This window comes from Trachinotus anak, unplaced genomic scaffold (assembly GCF_046630095.1).
Source record: "Trachinotus anak isolate AG129_WGS33_773 ecotype Australia unplaced genomic scaffold, CSIRO_AGI_Tana_v1 ptg000012l, whole genome shotgun sequence".
Classification (NCBI taxonomy): Eukaryota; Metazoa; Chordata; class Actinopteri; order Carangiformes; family Carangidae; genus Trachinotus; species Trachinotus anak.
In genome coordinates, this window is record NW_027273863.1 from 8,976,751 (window position 1) to 8,997,485 (window position 20,735).

The 20,735-nt window shown below is 40.5% G+C and overlaps 2 protein-coding genes across 5 annotated transcripts; one reads left to right on the forward strand and one right to left on the reverse strand.

Moving 5' to 3' along the window:
* Window positions 1-1,208: 1,208 nt before the first annotated feature.
* Window positions 1,209-14,145, reverse strand: mfsd8l2 (major facilitator superfamily domain containing 8-like 2). Of its 4 annotated transcripts, XM_071491171.1 has the most exons (14): window positions 14,011-14,145; window positions 13,834-13,920; window positions 13,596-13,665; window positions 12,407-12,723; window positions 11,988-12,173; window positions 11,054-11,116; window positions 10,664-10,942; window positions 10,475-10,554; window positions 9,734-10,016; window positions 7,145-7,218; window positions 6,498-6,711; window positions 5,387-5,509; window positions 5,084-5,214; window positions 1,209-4,054 (listed from the first exon to the last, which is right to left on the reverse strand). In XM_071491171.1, the coding sequence occupies exons 4-14, from the start codon at window positions 12,480-12,482 to the stop codon at window positions 3,974-3,976; spliced, it is 1,590 nt and encodes a 529-aa protein (XP_071347272.1). In that variant the 5' UTR covers window positions 12,483-12,723; window positions 13,596-13,665; window positions 13,834-13,920; window positions 14,011-14,145; the 3' UTR covers window positions 1,209-3,973. The 4 variants fall into 4 exon arrangements, with proteins under 4 accessions (XP_071347272.1, XP_071347274.1, XP_071347273.1 ...); XM_071491173.1 differs by lacking the exon at window positions 14,011-14,145 and having other exon boundaries at window positions 10,823-10,942; window positions 13,834-13,919; XM_071491172.1 differs by lacking the exons at window positions 13,596-13,665; window positions 13,834-13,920; window positions 14,011-14,145 and having other exon boundaries at window positions 12,407-12,893.
* On the forward strand, window positions 14,045-19,168 carry kcnmb3 (potassium calcium-activated channel subfamily M regulatory beta subunit 3). Its single transcript, XM_071491176.1, has 4 exons — window positions 14,045-14,130; window positions 15,378-15,578; window positions 17,807-17,981; window positions 18,521-19,168. Exons 1-4 carry the CDS (start codon window positions 14,045-14,047, stop codon window positions 18,887-18,889), a joined length of 831 nt encoding a protein of 276 aa, XP_071347277.1. The 3' UTR covers window positions 18,890-19,168.
* Window positions 19,169-20,735: the final 1,567 nt, after the last annotated feature.

The following is a 20,735-nucleotide window of genomic DNA, read 5'->3' on the forward strand; positions in this document are numbered from 1 at the left end:
TCCAAGTGATAACTCATCTATCATCTACGACCCATTAACAACCATCCTCAGTCCAGCTAATATCATCAGGAGGAGAGGAGCCACTCTCTGCCCCTCTGCTACCACTAACATAATTGTAATACATTGGCTCCAGTCAAATGCTGTTTTCCTCTTTGTGACCAATTAGCTTTATCTTTGTTAGATGACAGCGTCAATTTAGCCTCGGAACAAAAAACTAAAAAAAGAAAAAGCCCTTTTGATAAAATGCGGATATAGTTTATTAAATTGTTACTGCATGAATTGTGTTTTTTGGGGAGATTGTTTTGGAGGCTTTAGGTGTTATGATTATATATTAAGAACCACCCCATTGTTTTTTATGTAATAACTCACTTTTGTTTTTCCAATATATTTTATCAACCTCTGCCTCTGTTCTCTGGCTTTGCTTTACCTCAGGAAGCAGCTGCTTTTGGTCATGAGACAGACATGAGGATCACATTTTCTGCACTCTGCCTTTGCAGAACAAATACAGTATATTTGCATGATTATGTTATTTTCTCCTGTTCATTACTTCCATCCGTCACGTCAAAAAATGCTGCTCATATGGAAGGATCATTCTTGGTTTAAGATATATCTAATTCTGACCAAGTAGTTTCACTGTGTTGCCTCTAGAGTGCTAAAACCTACAAGACTGACCTTACTGATCAAACAAAATATATCACCACCATGGAGCATGGTATAACTGTTGCCTTAAAGCAAAAAATGTTTGTTTTTTTTCCAACAAGTTATCTTGATTTACAGGCATCATATGGTATAATTTATCCTAAAAATGTGTCTGTGCTTTCCACCCAATAATACAACATCATAATGACTCCAGTTCTTCATTTGAGTCATCAGAAACACATCATCAAAGAGGAAACAAATCAGAGGGTGTGAGGGTCAAAAAGTCTTTGTTTTGTTACAGGGTAACAATATGCATAAAGGAAAAACCACCCAGGCTTGGTGTGACCTGTACCTAACAACAATCAAGGATAAGATTAAAGTGTAGTTACGTCACTGTTCGCTGTTCAGCTCAGTGTAGTGCAGCAACAACACAAAAAAGCCCTAAACTCTGAGCAGTGGTTACAGCTACCACGATATTTTACAATCCACTGAAATAACTGCACGTAGCCGAGATATTCTTCCTCGTCATGGCATGAAAACAGTTAGTATATGGAAAGCGGACTGAGCCATTTATAGCCATGTAGTAGTGCAACATGGGGATACTTCCACTAAAGCTCTACTACACCTTCATCTGTTCCACAACCTGATCCACAGCGTAACAGGGATTCCACTCTCTAATTACATAACGTTATTTTATCTTTGGCTTCTTACTTTCCTGCTCACAAAACTCTCATTTCCATAGCGACAAACTCTCGTCCATGGTTCACAGAAATCACTGTTGGCTTCTGCATCAAATGGTTGTTCTGTGTATCTTTAAAATTTCATAACTTGTGCGTCTGTGCCTACCTTTGGTATATTTAACATAAAAGCCCAAGGCCTCTGACTTTTCTATTTATGTCCTTAGGGGGTTGTGTGCCGCCTCTATATGATACAGAGGCTGAGCCGGAAGATAGTTGACTGCCCTGATTCAGACAGTCTTGTGTATGAAGGCAGGCTCATCACAGCAGAGCAGAAGTGGTTTATCTTGGTTTGTCTGATATTCTGGTGCCACATAGAAAAACCTCTTATCATTATTATTTTAAATTCTATAATAACATAGAGTTGATGCAATCTCTAAAAAAAACATTTTCTCAATCATCTTTTTACTATGAGTGATGGGGTCCTACATGAATACACTATTTTCACATAAGAGATTTCTGTATTTTTTTTGTTTTTGTGCTCAGCTCTCTGTGCTGTTCTCACTGCTCTGAGGTAGGCGGGACTTACAGAAAGTTGATGTCACATACTCCAGAGAACCAATCACGATTTAGCAACATTTGAATCAGATGACAGTTGATGGGTTTTTAAGTTACTGTTGATCAAATCTGATCAAACCACACAGACACAGCCCTGATTATGTAAATTTATGCATGATGCAACTCTGCATAAGTACCTAAATCAAATTTTGAGCCCATCTCTCTCCCTCATTTCCTTTATATAAAAAGGTAAAAAGAAAATGTCAGCGGGTGAGGCACACTGTATTTACTTCTTGTTTTATTTTCATATTACATATTAAATATCCATGTTAAAATGTAGTGTAACATTAGCAGAAGTGATAAATGCAAATAGTCTCAGTAATGTCACGTTACACAGCTGCAATATCTATCAGAGGTTTGCTAACTTAAGCTAGTTAACATTAGCCACCAGAAGCTACTGGTCATACCAGACCAATAAGTCTGCAGAAGCAGAAGCCCTGAGTATATTAAATTGAGCAAGCGTGCATTTCATTGCTCAAGAATTCAACTTTTATTTTGTTAGAGGAAGAATGTGGTTAATCTCGAGTGAGTCACATATCTCACGCTTTAATGAACAGTAACTGTCAGGCTAGACCTTGGAAATCATGCCTTTTTTTTAACTAATTGATGCTTGTCTAACTGTTAACATTTCATGTGATAGAAAGGGACTGAAGATTGAAATGCAAGTTTTCAGGGGCTTTAAAAATAGTTTTGGATATTTAGCTTGTTGTGTAGGAGTTTCTTTAAAAACACAAGACAGCAGGAATCATGCTGAGAAGGCGAGCCAGTTCAAAGAGAGTAAATTCAGGCTTGACCTGATTCTTTGCACTCTGTTATCTCCCTTAAAATGTCAAGTACCTGAATACGCTGATCAGGGCATGAAAGTACTTATATATATTATGTCCTTGAGTCCCTGAGATTAGAATTTCCATTTTAGGCGAAAAGCCTTTGGAAAGCCAAATATCACATGCTGAGTGTAGAAAACTGGAAAGGTTACTGAGCCTTATCTGCAATTATGCAAAAACACAGAGATTGGCCAAACCCATGTTCATTGGTACAAAGGGAATCTACAATGCCTTGATGTTGCTTACAGCATTCTCCACTTTGACACAGATGTGTAGCATATAGCACATCCTAGAGGAGAATATAGGCAAGAACAGCTGACTGTACACTACTCACACCTTGTCATGTTTTGAATTATGAATACAGGCAATTAAACTTTAAATCCCCCCATAGTAAAAAGATAAAGAAGGATAATTAACAAGTTTTTTTGTTTTTTTTAAAATTAGGTTTTAATTTAAGAGCTTCTCATTTGCACATAAGATATAGAGGGATAGATCCAGATAAAATCAAACTGGTTTTGTTACACTCAAGGCTTTGTGTTGTATCTTAACAATGAAAGTGCTCAAAATTTCCTCCAACACTACAAGTAAACACCAAGAAAACTGTAAAGCTTCATTCTCTTTGACCCTCTTCTTCTATCAGCTTCACTGACATGGAACTGCTAAGATGTTGACAACTCCACTTCTGCACTCATTGTGTCAACTGTTTCATTTCCAGAGGGAAGTTATTTTATTTTATTTTTTTATTTTTTTGGAGGAAGAAAGACTTGGGACAAGAAATAAAAATTCTGGTACATGGGTCACATAGTAAAACCTGCTCTCTTATCTTTTCATCAACACCTGGGAATATAAATAGCTCAGTTTAAAAATAATGGCTTTCATCTTCAATTACACCTCTGAATATTCAATATGAGAGCAATGGTGCCCCCTTGTGTAAAATATAATTAATAGTCTGGTAGTGATGTACATAAAAGGCAGATTCTAATAAAAATCTACTCTTAACAGAGATTGTGCATTGCTGAAAACATTCAGTATTTTACCTGTGAAGTGTGATCACCTCTACATCAGGTTCTGAGGTACAGCAGGTTATCTGAACATTTTTATTCCTCACTCATAGATTTTCCTTTGCAGCAAACTTATATTGATTCTCTTCTCAACGTGAAGGGCATTCCCTCTGTCCATCTTTAGCCTCCACTGCTCCTCAGACAGACTGCAGCTCTATCCTCCGCTGTCAGAGCTCTGGGCGTGCTGCACTGCCCGGGGCTCAGTGAGGCGGTCGTAGGACAGTGCTGTCATAACCTGCAAAAATGTACAGCGGGATATGGCTTTAGAGAATAGAGAGCACCAAGTAATAAGGAGAGGTTATCAAAGACCTGCTGAGTTAAGGGTTTCACAGTCAATTACATCCCATAGCTGCTGTTCTTCAGTTTGTGTATCTGAAAAAAAATGTTTTCTTTATCTACAGCTTTGAATAGTTTCAAATGGAGAAGGCACACAGGGTAAAAAAGTAGATGTTCTGAGTTAAAGCAATAACTATATCAATTCCAGCTCCTTGAAAATATCAAAGCAATAGTAAAGCATTTTGGGAGAAGCTTGCTACCAGTAAATATGCAGTAAATATAAAACTAAAGTCAGTAGCTGGTTAGCTTGGTTTAGCAGGAACTGACTGTAGTCCCCCATAAAACCACAAATTGTAATTTTTATGTGTTGCTTTTTGTATTCATTAAACAAAATATAACGTGTTACCTGCTGAGTTTTAGAGGAGGTTAAATATGAAGCTACAGACAGTAGATACTTAGCTTAGCTCAAAGACTGAAAACAGATCGAAAAAGCTAGACGCGCTATGTTAGACAGTTGAAAAAAAAAAGATCCTACTGGCACTTTTAAAGCTAACCGATTAAATATAATAAAATAAAATAATTAATAATTTAAGTCTTTTTTTTTCAACAAATGAAATATGGAGTGTTATTTTATTAGTGAGCTCAAGAATGTTTCCAGTCTTTGTACTAAGAGCTAAGCTAACCAGCTGATGGATGAGGCTTTATATATACAGAATGTATCAAACTATTATTGCAAGTTTGAACTCAAATTGTGGACATTTAGGTTGGTGTATGTGAGTTACATTAAGATCACAACACAACAAGCTGTTAGTCTTCTTACTGAGAGAACCAGCTGCTGCCAGCAGCGTCATATTTAGCGTACAGACATGAGTGCGGAGTGGTATCAGTCTTCTCATCTAACTCTCAGCAAGAAAGCAAATTCATCATGTCATCACTTTTCTATCTGTTTGATGCCATTAAATATTCAAATGAGCCTTGTTGTACTCACTGTGATCATTATGAGGAGAGCTAGCATCATGCCCAGCATTATGTACAAATGATTAGTCAGACCTCCAGCCCACAGAGGACCCAAGATGGTGGCCAGGCCTCCAACTGAGCGTCTGACACCTTGGCTGAATCCTTCAGGTGACACATCACAAAGAATTCAAGTTAAATATTTCATGTACAAACATTAAAATATGGCCTAAAAGTACAGTAGGAGCAACTTTCTTTGCATCACATATGCTGAGCAGCAGCATGTTGTTTTAATATGTTTAATTGAGCAAACAGCACCAAAGTAAAATGAGCCAACCTTGTGTTTTCTCAGCAGTGACTTTAGAGAACAGAGACACCTGAGACACGGCCACGAAAGGAAGCCCCAGCAGCTGCAGAAACACCCCGATGATGAAGGCTGTCAGCTCCCATCCATAACCACCTGGCAGGTATGGAAAGATAATACCACAGTATTACTGAATTATGATTTTTTGCCGACAAATTATATACATGTACATATTATAGACACAAAATTACATTTACAGGCTTTAATCTAACACCATCTCTCACCTAAAATCTACGTATTTTGTAGATCTCACTGCTATTAAATCTTAATATTTTGTTTCTTTTTTTTCCTGATATGTAGCGATAATGATTCAAAGTGTATGACAGATCATACTTCATTTGTCCAGCCCCTCTTCTCTTGGTTTTTAAGTTCCTTCCACAAATGGGTTGGCACCACCAGAGATAGCTCTATCTGAAAACAAAACCACTGCCAAGCTGGCAGCCACTACATTTTTGTTCTCTGCTGCTTTGCATCATGCACATGTTTGTGTGAATTTCTGCCCACTCAAACTGTTGGATGTTCCTGCATAAGCTGAAAGTCTATAATCTTACATTAAAAATGCATTTTAACCAATGAAACATGTTTCTTAGTGGTTCAAGAATAATAAAATAATCATTTTTCTCCAGGTGTCTGCCTTACAGGTTTTATTTATTTGTCTGGTTGCTTTAATTGTAACTGTAAAAAAAAAAGGAATATGTAGGATATGCTTTAACAAATAGCATTTTTGTCTAATTAGATTACTGTAATCCTTTTATATGTATTCAGGCACTCCCCAGCTCCAGCACCTGTTACTTATAATCAGAGCGATAAACGTGACGAGCTTCAACAGACACAGGCCAACATGACCACACAGGATCCAGTTTGCCTGTATGATCTCCTGCTGGCCTGCCAGAGTCTGAATGATATCATTTACAGAGCCCATTCAATTCAGTCAGTGTGTAACCCAATATGGCTCCGCTGTGCTCTACACATCAGTCGCACAGAAAGGATTTGGCACAGAATATGAGGTATTTTTTGTGTCTGTCTTGGCCGTTGCATGTGTGTGTCTGGGTGTGTTTGTATGTTTTCCTGGACAAGTTAGCACCTCGAGGGTTGCAGAGGAAGATGAGGCACCAGATACAGGCGGTGCAGCAGATGACCAGGCCCACGGCCAGCACTACGCGGTCCGCCACCTTCCTGCTCAGCCAGCGCACAAAGAAGAAGCCCAGGATGACCTCCACCCCACACAGGCTGTACATCAGGCTGTTGCCCAGCTCACCGAAGCTGAAGTAGCGCTGCGTCAAAGGAGTCACCATGGTCTGGGGATTTTTAGAAAGATTTCACAAGGTCAGTAAGTTAGATGAGGTGATTCAGTCAGAGGTAGAGGAGGAGAGTCTTAGAGTTGAAACAAGCATCTTTTAATTCCTTCAAAGGCTTCATTCAGTCCAGATCAAAAGAAGTGTTCTGTTTTGATATTAAAATGATTATAATCCAGGTCAGCACTGTGTGACTATTCAGTCACCACAATTTAATGAGGAGAGAAAAAGCCTCTGCATTTTCCAACATGGAGATCGATTATGTTCACTTGTTACATTAGTTCTACTTGATTATTTTCTCAAAGTAGCAGTGCAGGTCTTTCCAGGTAAGGCTCAGATGGATGCAGTGAGGATGAAACCCTGGGTAAAATAGTGTGACATTGTGTGAAATGTTTGGAAACTGGGGCTGATGGATCTCAACGGTAACTGCTCTCACCTCCAGCGCTGTCTGATTGAAGAGGGTGATGAACTGAGCCGTGAGGAGAACAACCACCTCCTCTCTCAGGAACTCTGCAGAGTGAGAGACAGAGCGATATGCTGAAAACCAGAGGAGCCAAAGAGAAAATAATAAAACAAGCTCAAATGGTAACATGAAATTGAAAGTTTCGACTGGCAAGGTACGTCGAGATAAAGAAGTTTAAAGAGAAAAGAAAACTTGGACTATCTCAAAGTAATCTTTAGACTGGAAGAGGCAGGCGTAACAAATCCTGGCTGGTTGGTCGTGCTGATCTTCTAGTCCAATAAACTGTACTTTTTTTCTAGAGATAAGTGTGAGTTCTGATGTCTTTTCTCATATCCAAAACATGATAACACAAGAAAAAATGTATTTTAATCATTTCCAGATTTTGACACCAGCTTTTCCTGGAACGAAGACTCCCTTATGGGCTTGGAAAGGAGGAAAAATGAGTTGGGCTCGCTGCTAAATTTGGACGTATGTGCCAGATGGCTGGAGGAATGGTTTGATATTACAGTGTGTGATCTACTATGGTCCAGTTTCCTCTGTTTAGTGTTTGCACCATTATTAACGTGATTACATTTTTGTATACTCTTGCATATGTGTGCATATATCCAGTATGTCTGTAAGTAAATGTGTGTTTATTGGGTATTAAAAATTCATTGCAAGAGACAAATTTAAAAACAAGCAATGCAGCAGAGATTTAGTCACTAGAGTGAGTCTACATCCCAAAACAATGAATTCTGCATTTCCCACAATGCATTTCCTTAGACCATTCTTGTCGAGTTAAAAAAATCACATAATTTAATTCCTCAACCACAGTAATCCCACAACAAGATAACTCTGATGACATGACTGAGCAGAATAAAATAATCTTCATGTGTAAAATTCGTGGAATCAAAAAAGAAAAAGAATATATAAATTAAAAAAATTATGTAAATGCATCACCTTTGACAAATGCAAAAATTCTTCAGCAGTGCTGTTAATAAATGCATTAAAAATGTAATATTACATATTATATTGATATAATATAACATAATATTAATATTACATTACACTGTGTTATGAAGTAGTCTTTTAAAGACATTTTAGGACAAACAATTCTTCCCTTTCTTGCTAAGAGCAACACAATTTTATCTGTAACTTTAATATAATGCCAGAGCCAGCAGCTGGTTAGCTTAGCTTAGCATAAAGACAGGAAACAGTTAGCCACACAAGTAGTCGTTTTATTCTTTGGTGTGTGTGTGTGTAGCTCAAACAAGCAAGATAAAACATGTTCATTTCCGAACATCAGAGTTAGACTTAATGCTAAGCTAACTCTCTCCTGGTGTAGCGTCATATTTTAGTATGTATCAATTGTGTCAACTAACTCCTGCCAAGAGAGCAAATAAGCATATTTACAGAACTGTCAAATTATCCTTTTTAAACTGTTATTAATGATTTATGTACTGGTTATTAATGCTAAATCTGAAAGGTTGAAATAAAGTGATATGCCTGCACGTGAAAGTATGTATTCATACTTCTGTACTGGGGTTTTGTACATCTGTACAAATATTGACCCAGTTCAGGCTGAATTCTTTGGCAATGAATAGTATGACTCCCTTATCTTGCCAATACAGTCAACATTAATTGAAAAAAACATATGAGAGGTAGAGGGAAAATAAGAAAGTTGTATAATTTTACTTTTACTTTTGTTGATTGTTTTCTCCACGATCCAAACCCAAAAAAAAGACTTGATGAAAGAAAGTGAAAGATCTGCCCAAGTTTCAAAGATTCCTCACTAATACACAAAAAGACAGGAAAGATCAATAATTCACGAGAGCCAGTACCAGACATGCTGTAACAGCTAACAGACACTCGTACAGTATGTGCTAGAGCTGCAGACATCCTCCAGTTTTGCCCGAGAGTTTCTGGTGTTGTGGAATTTCTTTAAAACAAAATGGAATCAATAAGAAGAATGTCGGCCACATTACCAATTCTGCCTCCATTTCATCCACAGGTCAACCACAGCAAGCCAGTCAATAAAAAAAGGAAGTCTGCTATCCATCCCTTTGCCACATCTTCAAAGAGTGAGAGAATCAATACAGCGGTTTGACGCACACACACACACACAAACACACACACACACACACACACACACACACACACACACACACACACACACTATTCTCCAGTTCTCTCTTGAGGAATTCTGCATGGTATGTCAGATCAGATTCCCTGTGTATTGATTTGACTTGTGTGTTGGTGTCTGGTTTATGTCAGAGTATGTATGTGTTTGTATTATACATGTGATGTCAGGTGTCCTATTGGATTAGTGTTATAGTAACTTTACATGGGGTACAAGCAGTGATTGGTTACCACTATTGATTAACTTCTTCTGTACTGTCTTAGTCTCTCACACACACACACGTGCGTGCGTGCATGCGTGCGTATGTTTGCAAGAAAATCAATAAAGCAGATACGAAACATGTGCACTGGCAGTGACACCTCTTCCTACCTGAACCCACAAACAGGGCTGAGGAAGACTGACAGTCATTGCTGAGGACAGGCATGTCAAACCCGCTCGCTCACCTCTGCTGGCACTGAAGTTTCTGAAGGGGTTCGAGACCACCGAGGCGTCATGGATGGGCTGCATCTCAGATGAAGTGGAGGTCTCCAGTTGGTTGGAGTTGACAGCCCTATAGGTCTGCACCGGCTCCTCATCAGAACCCATCAGCGGCACCTCCTCCTCATCGGCCTCCTCATGTTTCATCTCCACCATCACGGCTCCACCCTCCAGGCTGATGGGTGGTATATCCCAATACATAGCCAGCACAACACACTGGAGCAGCATCCACAACAGGCACATGAAGATCTGAGAGTATGGAAGATACAAATAAGAATGTCCTCAAATATTTAGAATTTAACATAAAAAAAAGCTCTTTTCATGACATCCCAATCCTAGGAAACTATCAGGAGAGGTAACCTATTTGATATATGGAGGACAATGTTCAAAAATAAAATGTAACCTGGAACAGTTAAATCAAGAGAGACATGCAGTGTCAAATTATGTGGGAAAATGGAAGTAGTAGTTATATCTCATTTAAGCTAAATCCGTGCTACAGGTGTTTCGAGACTCATGAGATGGAAATAGATCGATACGGGTTGTTACGGGCCTGAGTATTGCTGCAGGTGTTTTTACTCAGAGAAGAGCAAAAAATACATGTGAGGCAGGAGGAGTGCAGAATGCTCAGCGACTATTTCTGTAGATTGTTTCTGTATTCATGAGGCTTTTGTATAACCTTAGATTACTGATTATCTGGATGCTGTTACCCCAGGAGACGTATACTTGTTCACAACAAAGGGCCCCAGTTTGAAATCACACAGCCGCAGGAACAGGTTGAACGCCGGCCCTGGAGAGACAGGAGGAAGCACTTTAAAGAGGAGTTGGAATAAAAACAGAGGATGTGTGAAGACAGTAGCCTCCACCTTGGTGTATTTTATTGAATGTCTTCTTCTCACAGTTGAAACTGCACATCAAAGAAGACATCACAAAATCTTTCTCTGTCTGATATTTCTCAGAGGACAGGAGAGGTGGAGAGAGTTGAGATGACACCTCTCTCTGTGGTAAGATGAAGGGTTGGGGGAGGGGGTTGGAGGGAGGGGGGAAGAGGGGCTGACCGACAAGGAGGCCAGCTTGTCGACAGGCCATGATGGCAGCGAAGATACCGGCGCGCTCGTCTGGCCGAGTGCTCCGAGTCAGGAAACCAAAGATGGAGGAGCCCGCTCCTGCACCGACACCTGAGAGGAAAACAGCATCCTTCTGTTACACGAGCACATTATCTATATTGCTGATAGAGTACATGCTCTGGGTGTTTTTTCACTGTGTGTGTGTGTGTGTGTGTGTGTCACCTGCTACAAGTCGACTGCCTAACAACAGCCACTTTGAATAGCCGATAAAATACATGAAGTTACCTGAGGAGAAATAGAAATGAAAAAATGCATCTCCACTTCAGTCAAATATTTGACTCGATTGTTGTTTCCAAAAGTGGTTTTATCCATGCTGGTAGCAAAGCTAAAGCTAAAATATGAACTATCTCTACCACTACCGGATGGAAATTTTGTACAGACAGGCACAGACAATGAATCCTAATGACTTTGGTGATCGCCGGAGTCAAACACCTCGACGGCATGGACTTAAACTTGTTTGTCTCGAGATAAATGATGACAACCTTCACTTTTTATCTAGTGCTATTAAATCAATTTCTCCAATACTTTCAGGTGTACTTACTAAATACATGTGTATTTAGCACTAATTAGCAAATATTAGCATGCTAATGGGCTAAATAAAATGGTTAGCATGGTAAACACAACAGCTACTACACATTGACTTGTTAGCATTGTCACTGTGAGCAGGCTAACATTAGCTTTAGCTATTATTTAAGTAGTGGTATACAGTAGCAGTGGTAGCTAGCATTATTGTGGACTCTTCTCTTGTTATTATCTTGACTCCAATAAAGTTTGTGCCATTTTTTTGCCACCAGTGTTTTGTTTCAATAGCTAGTCTGCATCACAACCATCATATTGAACTTACACGATCCTAACAAAGCATTGCAAAGAGCAGTCTACAATTTATGTTCACAAACTGAGAGGTAACTGTGCAGAAAGGAACTAATTAAAATGAAAGACCTAAGACCTTTATTTTTTGAGTCTGTTATCTGAGGCACTTCATAGTCCTCTGGAATTCTCAGTGAATAGTAAATATCAGCTACAGAGTTTCTCACAGCAGCTGAAAACATGGTCTAAATCTCTGTCATGTGATTTGTCTTGTGGTGTGACTACTCACCGGCAATCTCAAAAAGATTAGAAAAAAGGATGATGGACTTTGTAGTTTTGCACCGGTCTGACCACAACCCAAAAAGCGGGCCTGTGAGCAGCCCACTCAGACTGAAAGCAGACAGGCCCAGACCCAGGAAGTAAGGAGGGGCCTCCAAAATCTGCAGGTACCTCCATATTGTAGGCAGAATGACAGCTGAGACCGCCAGAGACAAATGATGGAGGATGTGCATCGAGGAAAAGGAGGGAGATGTGTAAATGACAAGCTTCGTTTACCCACAGCAAAATATATTTGAATTAAATCAGATGCCATATCCTCAGTGAAGTGAGCATACAGCCAAAATGCCAAGCAAATTTTTATTCCAGTCTGCTTTAATGAGACCATTATCACGTCTCTTCAAAACTATAGCGCTGTCAGAATGAACTTACCATACTCAATGCCGCTCAGCATGAATATCAGTCCAATGGTAAGAAAAGTTAGATTCCTCTTTTGGTGATTATCCATTGTGCTCAGTGGTTTACTGCCTTTTATACACCGACCTCTGACTGCACATGTTGTTCAGAAATGTTGTTCGGAGACATAATCAGATAACAGGAGACACTGTGCGTCCAATTACCACTGCTAGCCTGGATAATCAGAGGAATTTGTTGCACCATTGTACAAGGCCATTTCAGAACCTCACAGAGACAGTAAACAGAGATCACATAAAGCTTCTGCAGTAGACGTGGCTCAGCAGGGGTGAGACCTGAAACGCAGGTGAGAACACATCAAATCAGCGTTGGAGACAGCGCAGTCAAGTTTGTAGTCCATTTCCATTAGGCATTTATGTTAAAGATGAAATTCTGTTTGAGACACATCCACAGTGCGGCACCATGCAGTGAGCATCACGGACAAGGCAATGTCTCGGGTTACCGGGTGAGGTAAAGTACACTGAGCTTTATGCATTTTTAATCTTGTTTTCTTCAGTTTCATCAAAAGCACTTGGTTCTCCTATAACCCTGTGAAGAAAAGTGCAAGGCCTGTATCTTCCCTTCTGTAGGTTACAGATATGAATAACTTTGCTGTTTTTCCAAAAAAAAAAACAAAAAAAAAAAAACATTTGCCAGTTCACAAATACAATAAATCATATATAGTCATAAAGCTATACAGGTAATAAATATATCAGATAAACCATGATAACATTTGCCAGAATATGGAGCTTTAACACCAGAGTGTGTGATAAGGAAAAAATATTCAAAATAACACTCTATTGTATTCAATGCTGAATAAATTAAGTATGACATCGCTGTCTGTTATATTGAATGGTTGGCTCCATTTCCAAGCTGCTGTGGTGTTCCTAGCCTTGGGCTTGTTATATTAAACAGAACTGTCACCGAGTTAATACCTCCATATGTTTTTCCAGCAACCCATGAATAATACAGCGAGTTTCGATTGTTTGAATAACAGATATAAACTTGCTCAGTATCTTGCACTCACATCACAAGGTGTCAGGACAGTCTGACGGGATTCAAGCTCAACAGCCCAACAGGATGAGATGTCGCAGGACACATGTGCTTGGGTCAGTATTTTTTCTGAATGTGTGTGTAATTGTGTGTCAAGATGGTTGATCTGACTTACAATTACCATGTTCTGCCTCCTTCTTGTCCTGCTCTCCCCTTCAAGCTGACTTTGTAGCTGCTGTTTCATTCTGTGCAAAAAGTTAATAATCAAGAAGGGATTCAGGTTTTCCATGACAAACTGCTGCATGCAGCTGAGCCTCACGGGCCCACTGAGAGGCCATTAGCATCCTACCTGCCCTACCTGTGGTGGTTTCTATAGAAACACACATGAGAGTGGAAGGTGTTGTTGCACTCACCTTTGAGCCTTGGTAAACAACAGGAAGTTCCCCAGTGAATAAACTGCAATCTAGTCCTCTCGGTCAGTCACCGCGCTGCACTGGAGCCTGTTGAAGACACAAGATGATCTGTGAGTTGTTGACAGGAGGACATTTGACTTTCAGATAGAGTGGAGCTTGTTAGGTGGCTAAACTTACTTGGGGCTGGGAGGTGGCAGCGGTAGGAGTGGGCATGTTCTTGAACACAGCTTCTCCCCGGAGGTCGTTCAGCATCCCCATTAACATCAACCTGCAGGGTGCTCGCAGGCGGCAGACTCGGTAAGAGAGGACAATCGACTGGGCCAGGCAGCAAGGCTTTGAAAACACTGTTGGGAGTTCATTATGAAGGAAAAACACTGGTGGGGTTTAACAAAGCTTCACATTCAGAGTTTCACCTCTTAGGCAATCAGATAATAAAGACTCTACATACTTAATTTGACTGTTAGGGGTGTAAAAAACAGTTAAATAAATGCATAGAACTGACAGGTTTGTATTGGCTAAAATTTTATTAATATTGCATTCCACTGATTCTACACATCAAGTTAAATTTGCTTGTTACGGAGACAACGATTAGCCTGTAAAAACTTGTATGTTTTCTGTGGCCCTGGAGAAACTCACCCTAACGATGTCAGTTTAAAGTACCTGGTGGAGATTTTGTAGATTTAGTGGAGAACAGTGGTGCTATAGAGCAAAGCTAATACGAGTGGCTTCACATTGGTGACATAATACACAATCTATCTGCCGGTTTCATGTTTTCCTGCTGATTGACAGTTGGTGGAAATTCACTCATCTGTTAACTAAGACAGTGAAGAAGAAGATTGATAGTGAGTAAACGTGGATTTATGGATACAGGGTTCAAAATATTACAAAAATCAGCTTTACAAATGTTTTATATTTTAAATATTTTTTAAAAAACCTGTGGAATGACTCAGGATATTTTGGCATTGATTTTATTGTTTTAAATCTGTTTCTCACAACTCACACGGAAGTACAATACTAAACTGCCGATAAAGTGTATCTTGTCACCAAAACATAGACAGATTTCTGTTTATAGCTGGGAAATGCAGTTAAAGCACTAGTTCTGACTGGTTAAATTTTTATGAGCTCTCTCTTGTGTAAAGCTGAGTGAAAAGACAAAATCCTAGTGGAAGATTTTTTTAAATATTACATAGACATACAAGCTGCCTCCAGTTTAAACTTGAAAATAAATCTCAATAAATCTCAATCTTTGGACTAGATCTTGGGTGTTTTCAATTCCAAAAATCTCTGTTCAAATACTTTCCCCCTGAAGAGGAATCATATTGTCTGAAAGAATAGAAAATGAATCAAATGAACCAAATCAATTCAATGAGTCAAAGATGAAACTTGTTGAAGCATTGAATCAAAAATTAAATCTGAACCGCTGTTGGATTAAATCATTACATCCCTGCTGGCCTTGCATGTATTCATAGGTGTGTGTGTGTGTGTGTGTGTGTGTGTGTGTGTGTCTGTGTGTGTGTGTGTGTGTCCGTTTGTGTGAGACACAGGGATCGCTTCCACACAGCAACACAGGAGCAGGAGTGGTGCAGAGGGGTGGATGGACGAGGAGGACAGCGAGCTCGGTCCCAGATGCCAGTATCGAGTGTTGGGGAGGACAGAGCCATCCTGCTGGGCTTCACCATGATGGCCTTCTCTGTGCTCATGTTCTTTGTGGTCGGCATCACCATTGTCAAACCCTTTGTTAACAGGTACACTGCAGTCTGTTGGCTGTCATATGATAGACAGAGCTATGACTTGTACATGATCTTTAACAACGATATACATTTTATTATATATTTGTTTACTCATGCAAATGTATTACAATTTGATGCCAGTACATTTAGGGCTGCAACCAACAATGTTTTTTTAAGTATTGATTTATTAGTTGATTATATTTTTGATTAACTGATAAATTGTTGAGTTAAAGTTGTCAGAGAAACAGTCCAAAGCCCAAAGATATTCCATTTATAGTGATATGAAACAGAAAAAAAGCAATTCCTCACATTTGTGAATGTGTATGAGCGACACAGAGACCAGTTTTTTGCAGTTTTTCATGATAAATGACTTAAATTAATAATCCATCCATCCATTATCTATACCACTTATCTGTACAGGGTCGCAGGGGGATGGAGCCAATCCCCAGGACACATAGAGACAAACAACCATTCATGCTCACATTCACACCTAGAGGCATTTTAGAATCCACACAGACATGGGGAGAACATGCAAACTCCACACCGGCCCCGGGTTCGAACCAGAACCTCCTTGCTGTGAGGTGACAGTGCCAACCACTTATGACGAATAATAGAGAATCAAAACTGTGTCAGCTGATTTTCTGTTTTTCATGTGACGCCCCTCCCACTGCCTTGGAGGTTGTCCTGGCCAACCTCAGCAGGCCATTGGTTGACATGGGAGGGTCGTTAGCTGATGCAGTTTACCTGGGCCTTCTGGACTATAGCAGCTGTCCCATGTGCTTTCCTGCTCTTCTCCCTTCCAACTGCTGACAGCCATTTATTTTGGCATTATCGTTTGCCTTTGCACATATAACACCCCCACAGCACATGCCACTCATCCATGCACTGCTTTCATGGTTAAACTTGCTGATTTCCATACCCCATTGCTCATTTGTCTTACTTCATTTCTATAATAAACTAGTTTTATACTACTATCTTTAGTATACTTTTGCGTGGACTCCCACCTTGTCACATTCACTGAGCCAGTTTGTGACAAGCAGCTAATTAATTGCAAAGTCAATTTACGATTCAGTGTAGGCATTTAAGAGAAATGACTCCTTAGATCATCAACAGAGTGAGCGATATGATAAACTGGGTGTTATGGAAGCCCATTGCCACAAATAAAAAGAAAAAAAAAAACATGAAAATATCGACACGATAAAAATAAAAACCATGGGATAGTAACTGCCTAATTTTTTTTTATCATGCATACTGTACATTTTCATCATTTTTTTTCTTTTCCTGGCAAAAATGGGCTTACATAAAATTTGCTTTGCCATTTATTAACAAGACTAAATCTGTCCTATATACTGATTCTATGCAGAATTTGTAGTGTGTTCACATTAGAAACATGACAAAATAAAGTATACTCAAAGCAGACACATGCATACTAAATACACTATTCTCCTTCAGTGTCCTGCACAAAGGAAAGGGAAGAGCTACTCACAACTGTGGTGGTGAAACAGCTTTATGAAATTTTGCAAAACAAAACAAAAAGCATTAAATCTCAGCAAAGTCCATTCATTATTCACTGAACACTTGAGCTAAATGGTAACACCAGCATGCTAACATGCTCACAATGATAATGCTAACATGATGATGTTGAGCAGGTATGATGTTTACCATGTTCACCATGAGCGTTGACTGCTAGCATGCTAACATTTTGTTCATCGCCACTGAACACAAAGTACAGACAAGGATGATGGGAAAGTCATTCGTTTTGCACACACTTAGTCGCTCACCAAAATGCCAGACTAATTGAAGTTCTGACCTGAAGGTGGTGCCAGATAAGAGGTTAAAGACCACTAAAATCAGAGGGCTTCGCCCTCTGTGTGTTAGTCTATCAAGTAGATGTTTAGATATTTCACTGGGTAAGTGAAGTGAAAGGTCAGTGGATTACCAATGCTAGGTTTCATCCTCTCGGCAACAGGAGTGTCCATATGAAATGTCATGGCAACCCATCCTTTAGTTGTTGAAATATTTCAGTCTTGACCAAAATGTTTTCCAAAGGGACAGAGAGATGTTGCCATTCCTACAGCCATGCTGCTAGCATGGCTGAAGGGCAAAATAGCATCATCCACAGATCAGAGATCTCATATGAAACGAACAGGGCCTTTCTTGTTTGAGTTGATATGTGTTGGGGATGAGAGGGCTGGGAGCCTTCAGCTGGGTACCCTGAAGCTTTCCTGGCTCTTGTTTTTCAGTAACTGGGTGGAGGAGGTCAGCTGTGTGCTGGTGCAGGCCGACATCCTGAAAGACTGGGTGGACTGCAGAGGTGTCAGCACAGTGCCATGCCTCAGCGTGATGGTTAATCTCACAGGCTCCAACCAAAGCGCTTTTCTACACTTTGATGAAGAATCGGTCCTCCTCGCTCCTGAGGTATGGATTTATTGCAGTAAAGTCTCGCTTTTAGGGCTCATCCTTTTATTTTTATGAGACTCAGGTTTGGATCTGCTTTGCACCAGATGGGGCTTGTCAAGCTCCTGGAAGGAAGTCTCCAGGCCCTGGAGGAGTGGATTTGAGCATTAAAGCTTTATGTCTATGTAGGACCTCTCTGTTTAGTAGATAATTTTGTTACTTTTCAGGACCCAGGGTAATCCTTGTTTTCATATTAGCCATCTAAGCAGGGACTTAAAGCACCTGGGAAACCAGCAAAGTCAAAAAACTGAACTAGCTGACAGGATGGAAAACTAGCAGGCGACTCCTGTGCCAGCAGGCATTATTAGGAGATGCTGCTCCTCTAGTCCATTCAAAGGCATTGTACTAACCAACTTTCAGTACCCGTGCAGCATATGGATACTAGGAAGGGCTTTTCCCTTTTAAAAAGAACCTCATGTCACTGATTTTAATAAGCACTGCCAACTGTAACAAGCAGGTCAATGAAAAAAATTACACCTGTAGCACATCTTTTCTTTCAGTGTTTCTACATACCCAAATGCCAGATGGACAGAGCAGATCTTCAAGCCGAAGTGCAGAGAGTGAAAAGAAGCTTGGATGCTCAGCTGGGGAGCACCTTTCCATGCTTCACTGACCACACAAGGCACCCCAGGGACGTCATCTTAAGCAGGAAGTACACGCTGAAGAAGGTCCTGTTTGCACTGCTGTGGCCCTGTCTGATGCTGTGTGGTGGGGCTCTGCTGGTGGGTCTCGTGAAGCTGACACAGTGCCTAGCTCATCTGTCCTCTGAGATGTGCAGTGAGACTGCAGGGAACAGGCTTGAATACAGGACCACCCAGGGCACATTGTACAGACTCCTTCGGAGATCAAGTGTGCAGTCGCCCTCTTGACATATTCAGCGTTTCTTCAGGGTTTGTCTGAGAAGGGGAACAAGGACAGAAAAGCCTCCTCCGCTGACCAGTGACAGTCAACTGTAAGGAGCCCAGGACGAGGAGATGCTGGCTTATTTAGGCCAGCGTCTTACAGTCCTATCAGAAATAGTCACCACCATCTTGAGACCCAACCTGGTACTCTGGTCCAACACTCTGAGCACCGTCTACTTTGTAGAACAGACAGCACCCTGGGAAGATACTGTTGATAAAGCAAATGTGAGGAAGAGGTTGTGGTATGCTGAGATGACAACTGATGCTGAGCAACATTGGTAGAGAGCAATAGTCCATCCAGTGGAGGCTGCCGTGGCTTTGTAGCAACATCCACCACAAGGCTGCGGAAGGAGCCCTGCACCATACCGTCAAGGAAACATCAGGGACTGCAGAACGCTGCAGCCAGTGGATGCAGATGAAAAGGAAAGACTCCAGCTGGGCGTCAAGATGATAGAGACACACACTCAAGTCTGATCAGCCTGTGGTGGGCCTGCCCGGGCAGAGGGTGCATTATGAATAAAAGGTTGAAACACCCAATGACGATGAGGTACACAACTGATAATGTGTCCCTAAACATCAGCTGGTGGTTGGAAAACATTAATCTAATGTGGAGGGCCTTCAAACGGTGCAAGGGATAATTACCACGGCAATTCGTTTTCAAATGCTGCCATATAACTGGTGCACACTGTGAATCAGGGCCGGTGTGTGTAAAGCTGTCCAGAGTAGAAGATTTAATTTTGGTCTTATTCTTGCAATTAAGAACAAGTGGCATGAAGGAAGTCCAACAAAAATTTCAAAGGGCTCCAGACATTTCTAACCCAGTGAGGAGCGTACGGCAGATGGCTGCGGCACACGCACAGAGGCAGGGGACACACACCTTCCAACAAAGAAAAGGCACTGATGACAGGCTGATTAGATGTTGATAGAAAGATCCAACTTTCCTTCCACCCACACAACATGAAAAAGATGAAATCATCAATTTTATAATATGACAGATTCAGCATGCATAAAACAGAAGGCTAATGTTCATGAAAATTGTGTGTGTGTTTTGCTGACCTCCAGTGGTTTAACATTTGACCTTACTGCAGTGATATAGAAATGTACTTTCAGTGCGCTGTGACGTTACTCTTAGGTGTGGTCACTGATACAACAGAGCTCACTTAAACACATCTAAAACACATCCAACCACACAGTCAGGGGCAAAACAGGCTTATAATACATAAGCTGTATTTTTGCATGCTTTAATAAACTGAAAGATAACGTTGGACACAATTCACGATGAGTATTCCTAATTGTAATAAGGTGTGTGTAAATGCTGAAGTCAGCTCTCAGAGGGGAACGTGAAAAAATCACATCAAGACTTCTGTGTTGGGGGCGCCTCAGTGGCTCACCTGGTAGAGCAAGTACTGTTAAGGCTTAGTCCCAACCGCAGCGGCCCGGGGTTCAAATCTGACCCGCGATGTTGCATGTCATCCCCTCTCTCTCTCCCCAACTTTCCTGTTCCCTCTCTCTGTACCTATAAAATAAAGGCATAAAAAGCCAGAAAAAAATAATAAAATAAAAATAAAAAAAAAGTAAGTGCCTAAAGTTACGTCGCTTGGGTCATTCTTCAGGGGCTGAAGAATCTAAGAAAACATATCTAAGAAAAGATAAAAATCTGGGGGTGTGCAGTTAGAAAGAAGGGACCTTACAAGACTGCTTAAGGCTGAATCTCCAACCTATCTGTCAGCAGCAGAGTGCCATTGTAGGGAATGCAGGCGCCAATGATACAGGAGTGCAATGCTAATTCACTGGAGTACTGTTAAAAATCCCA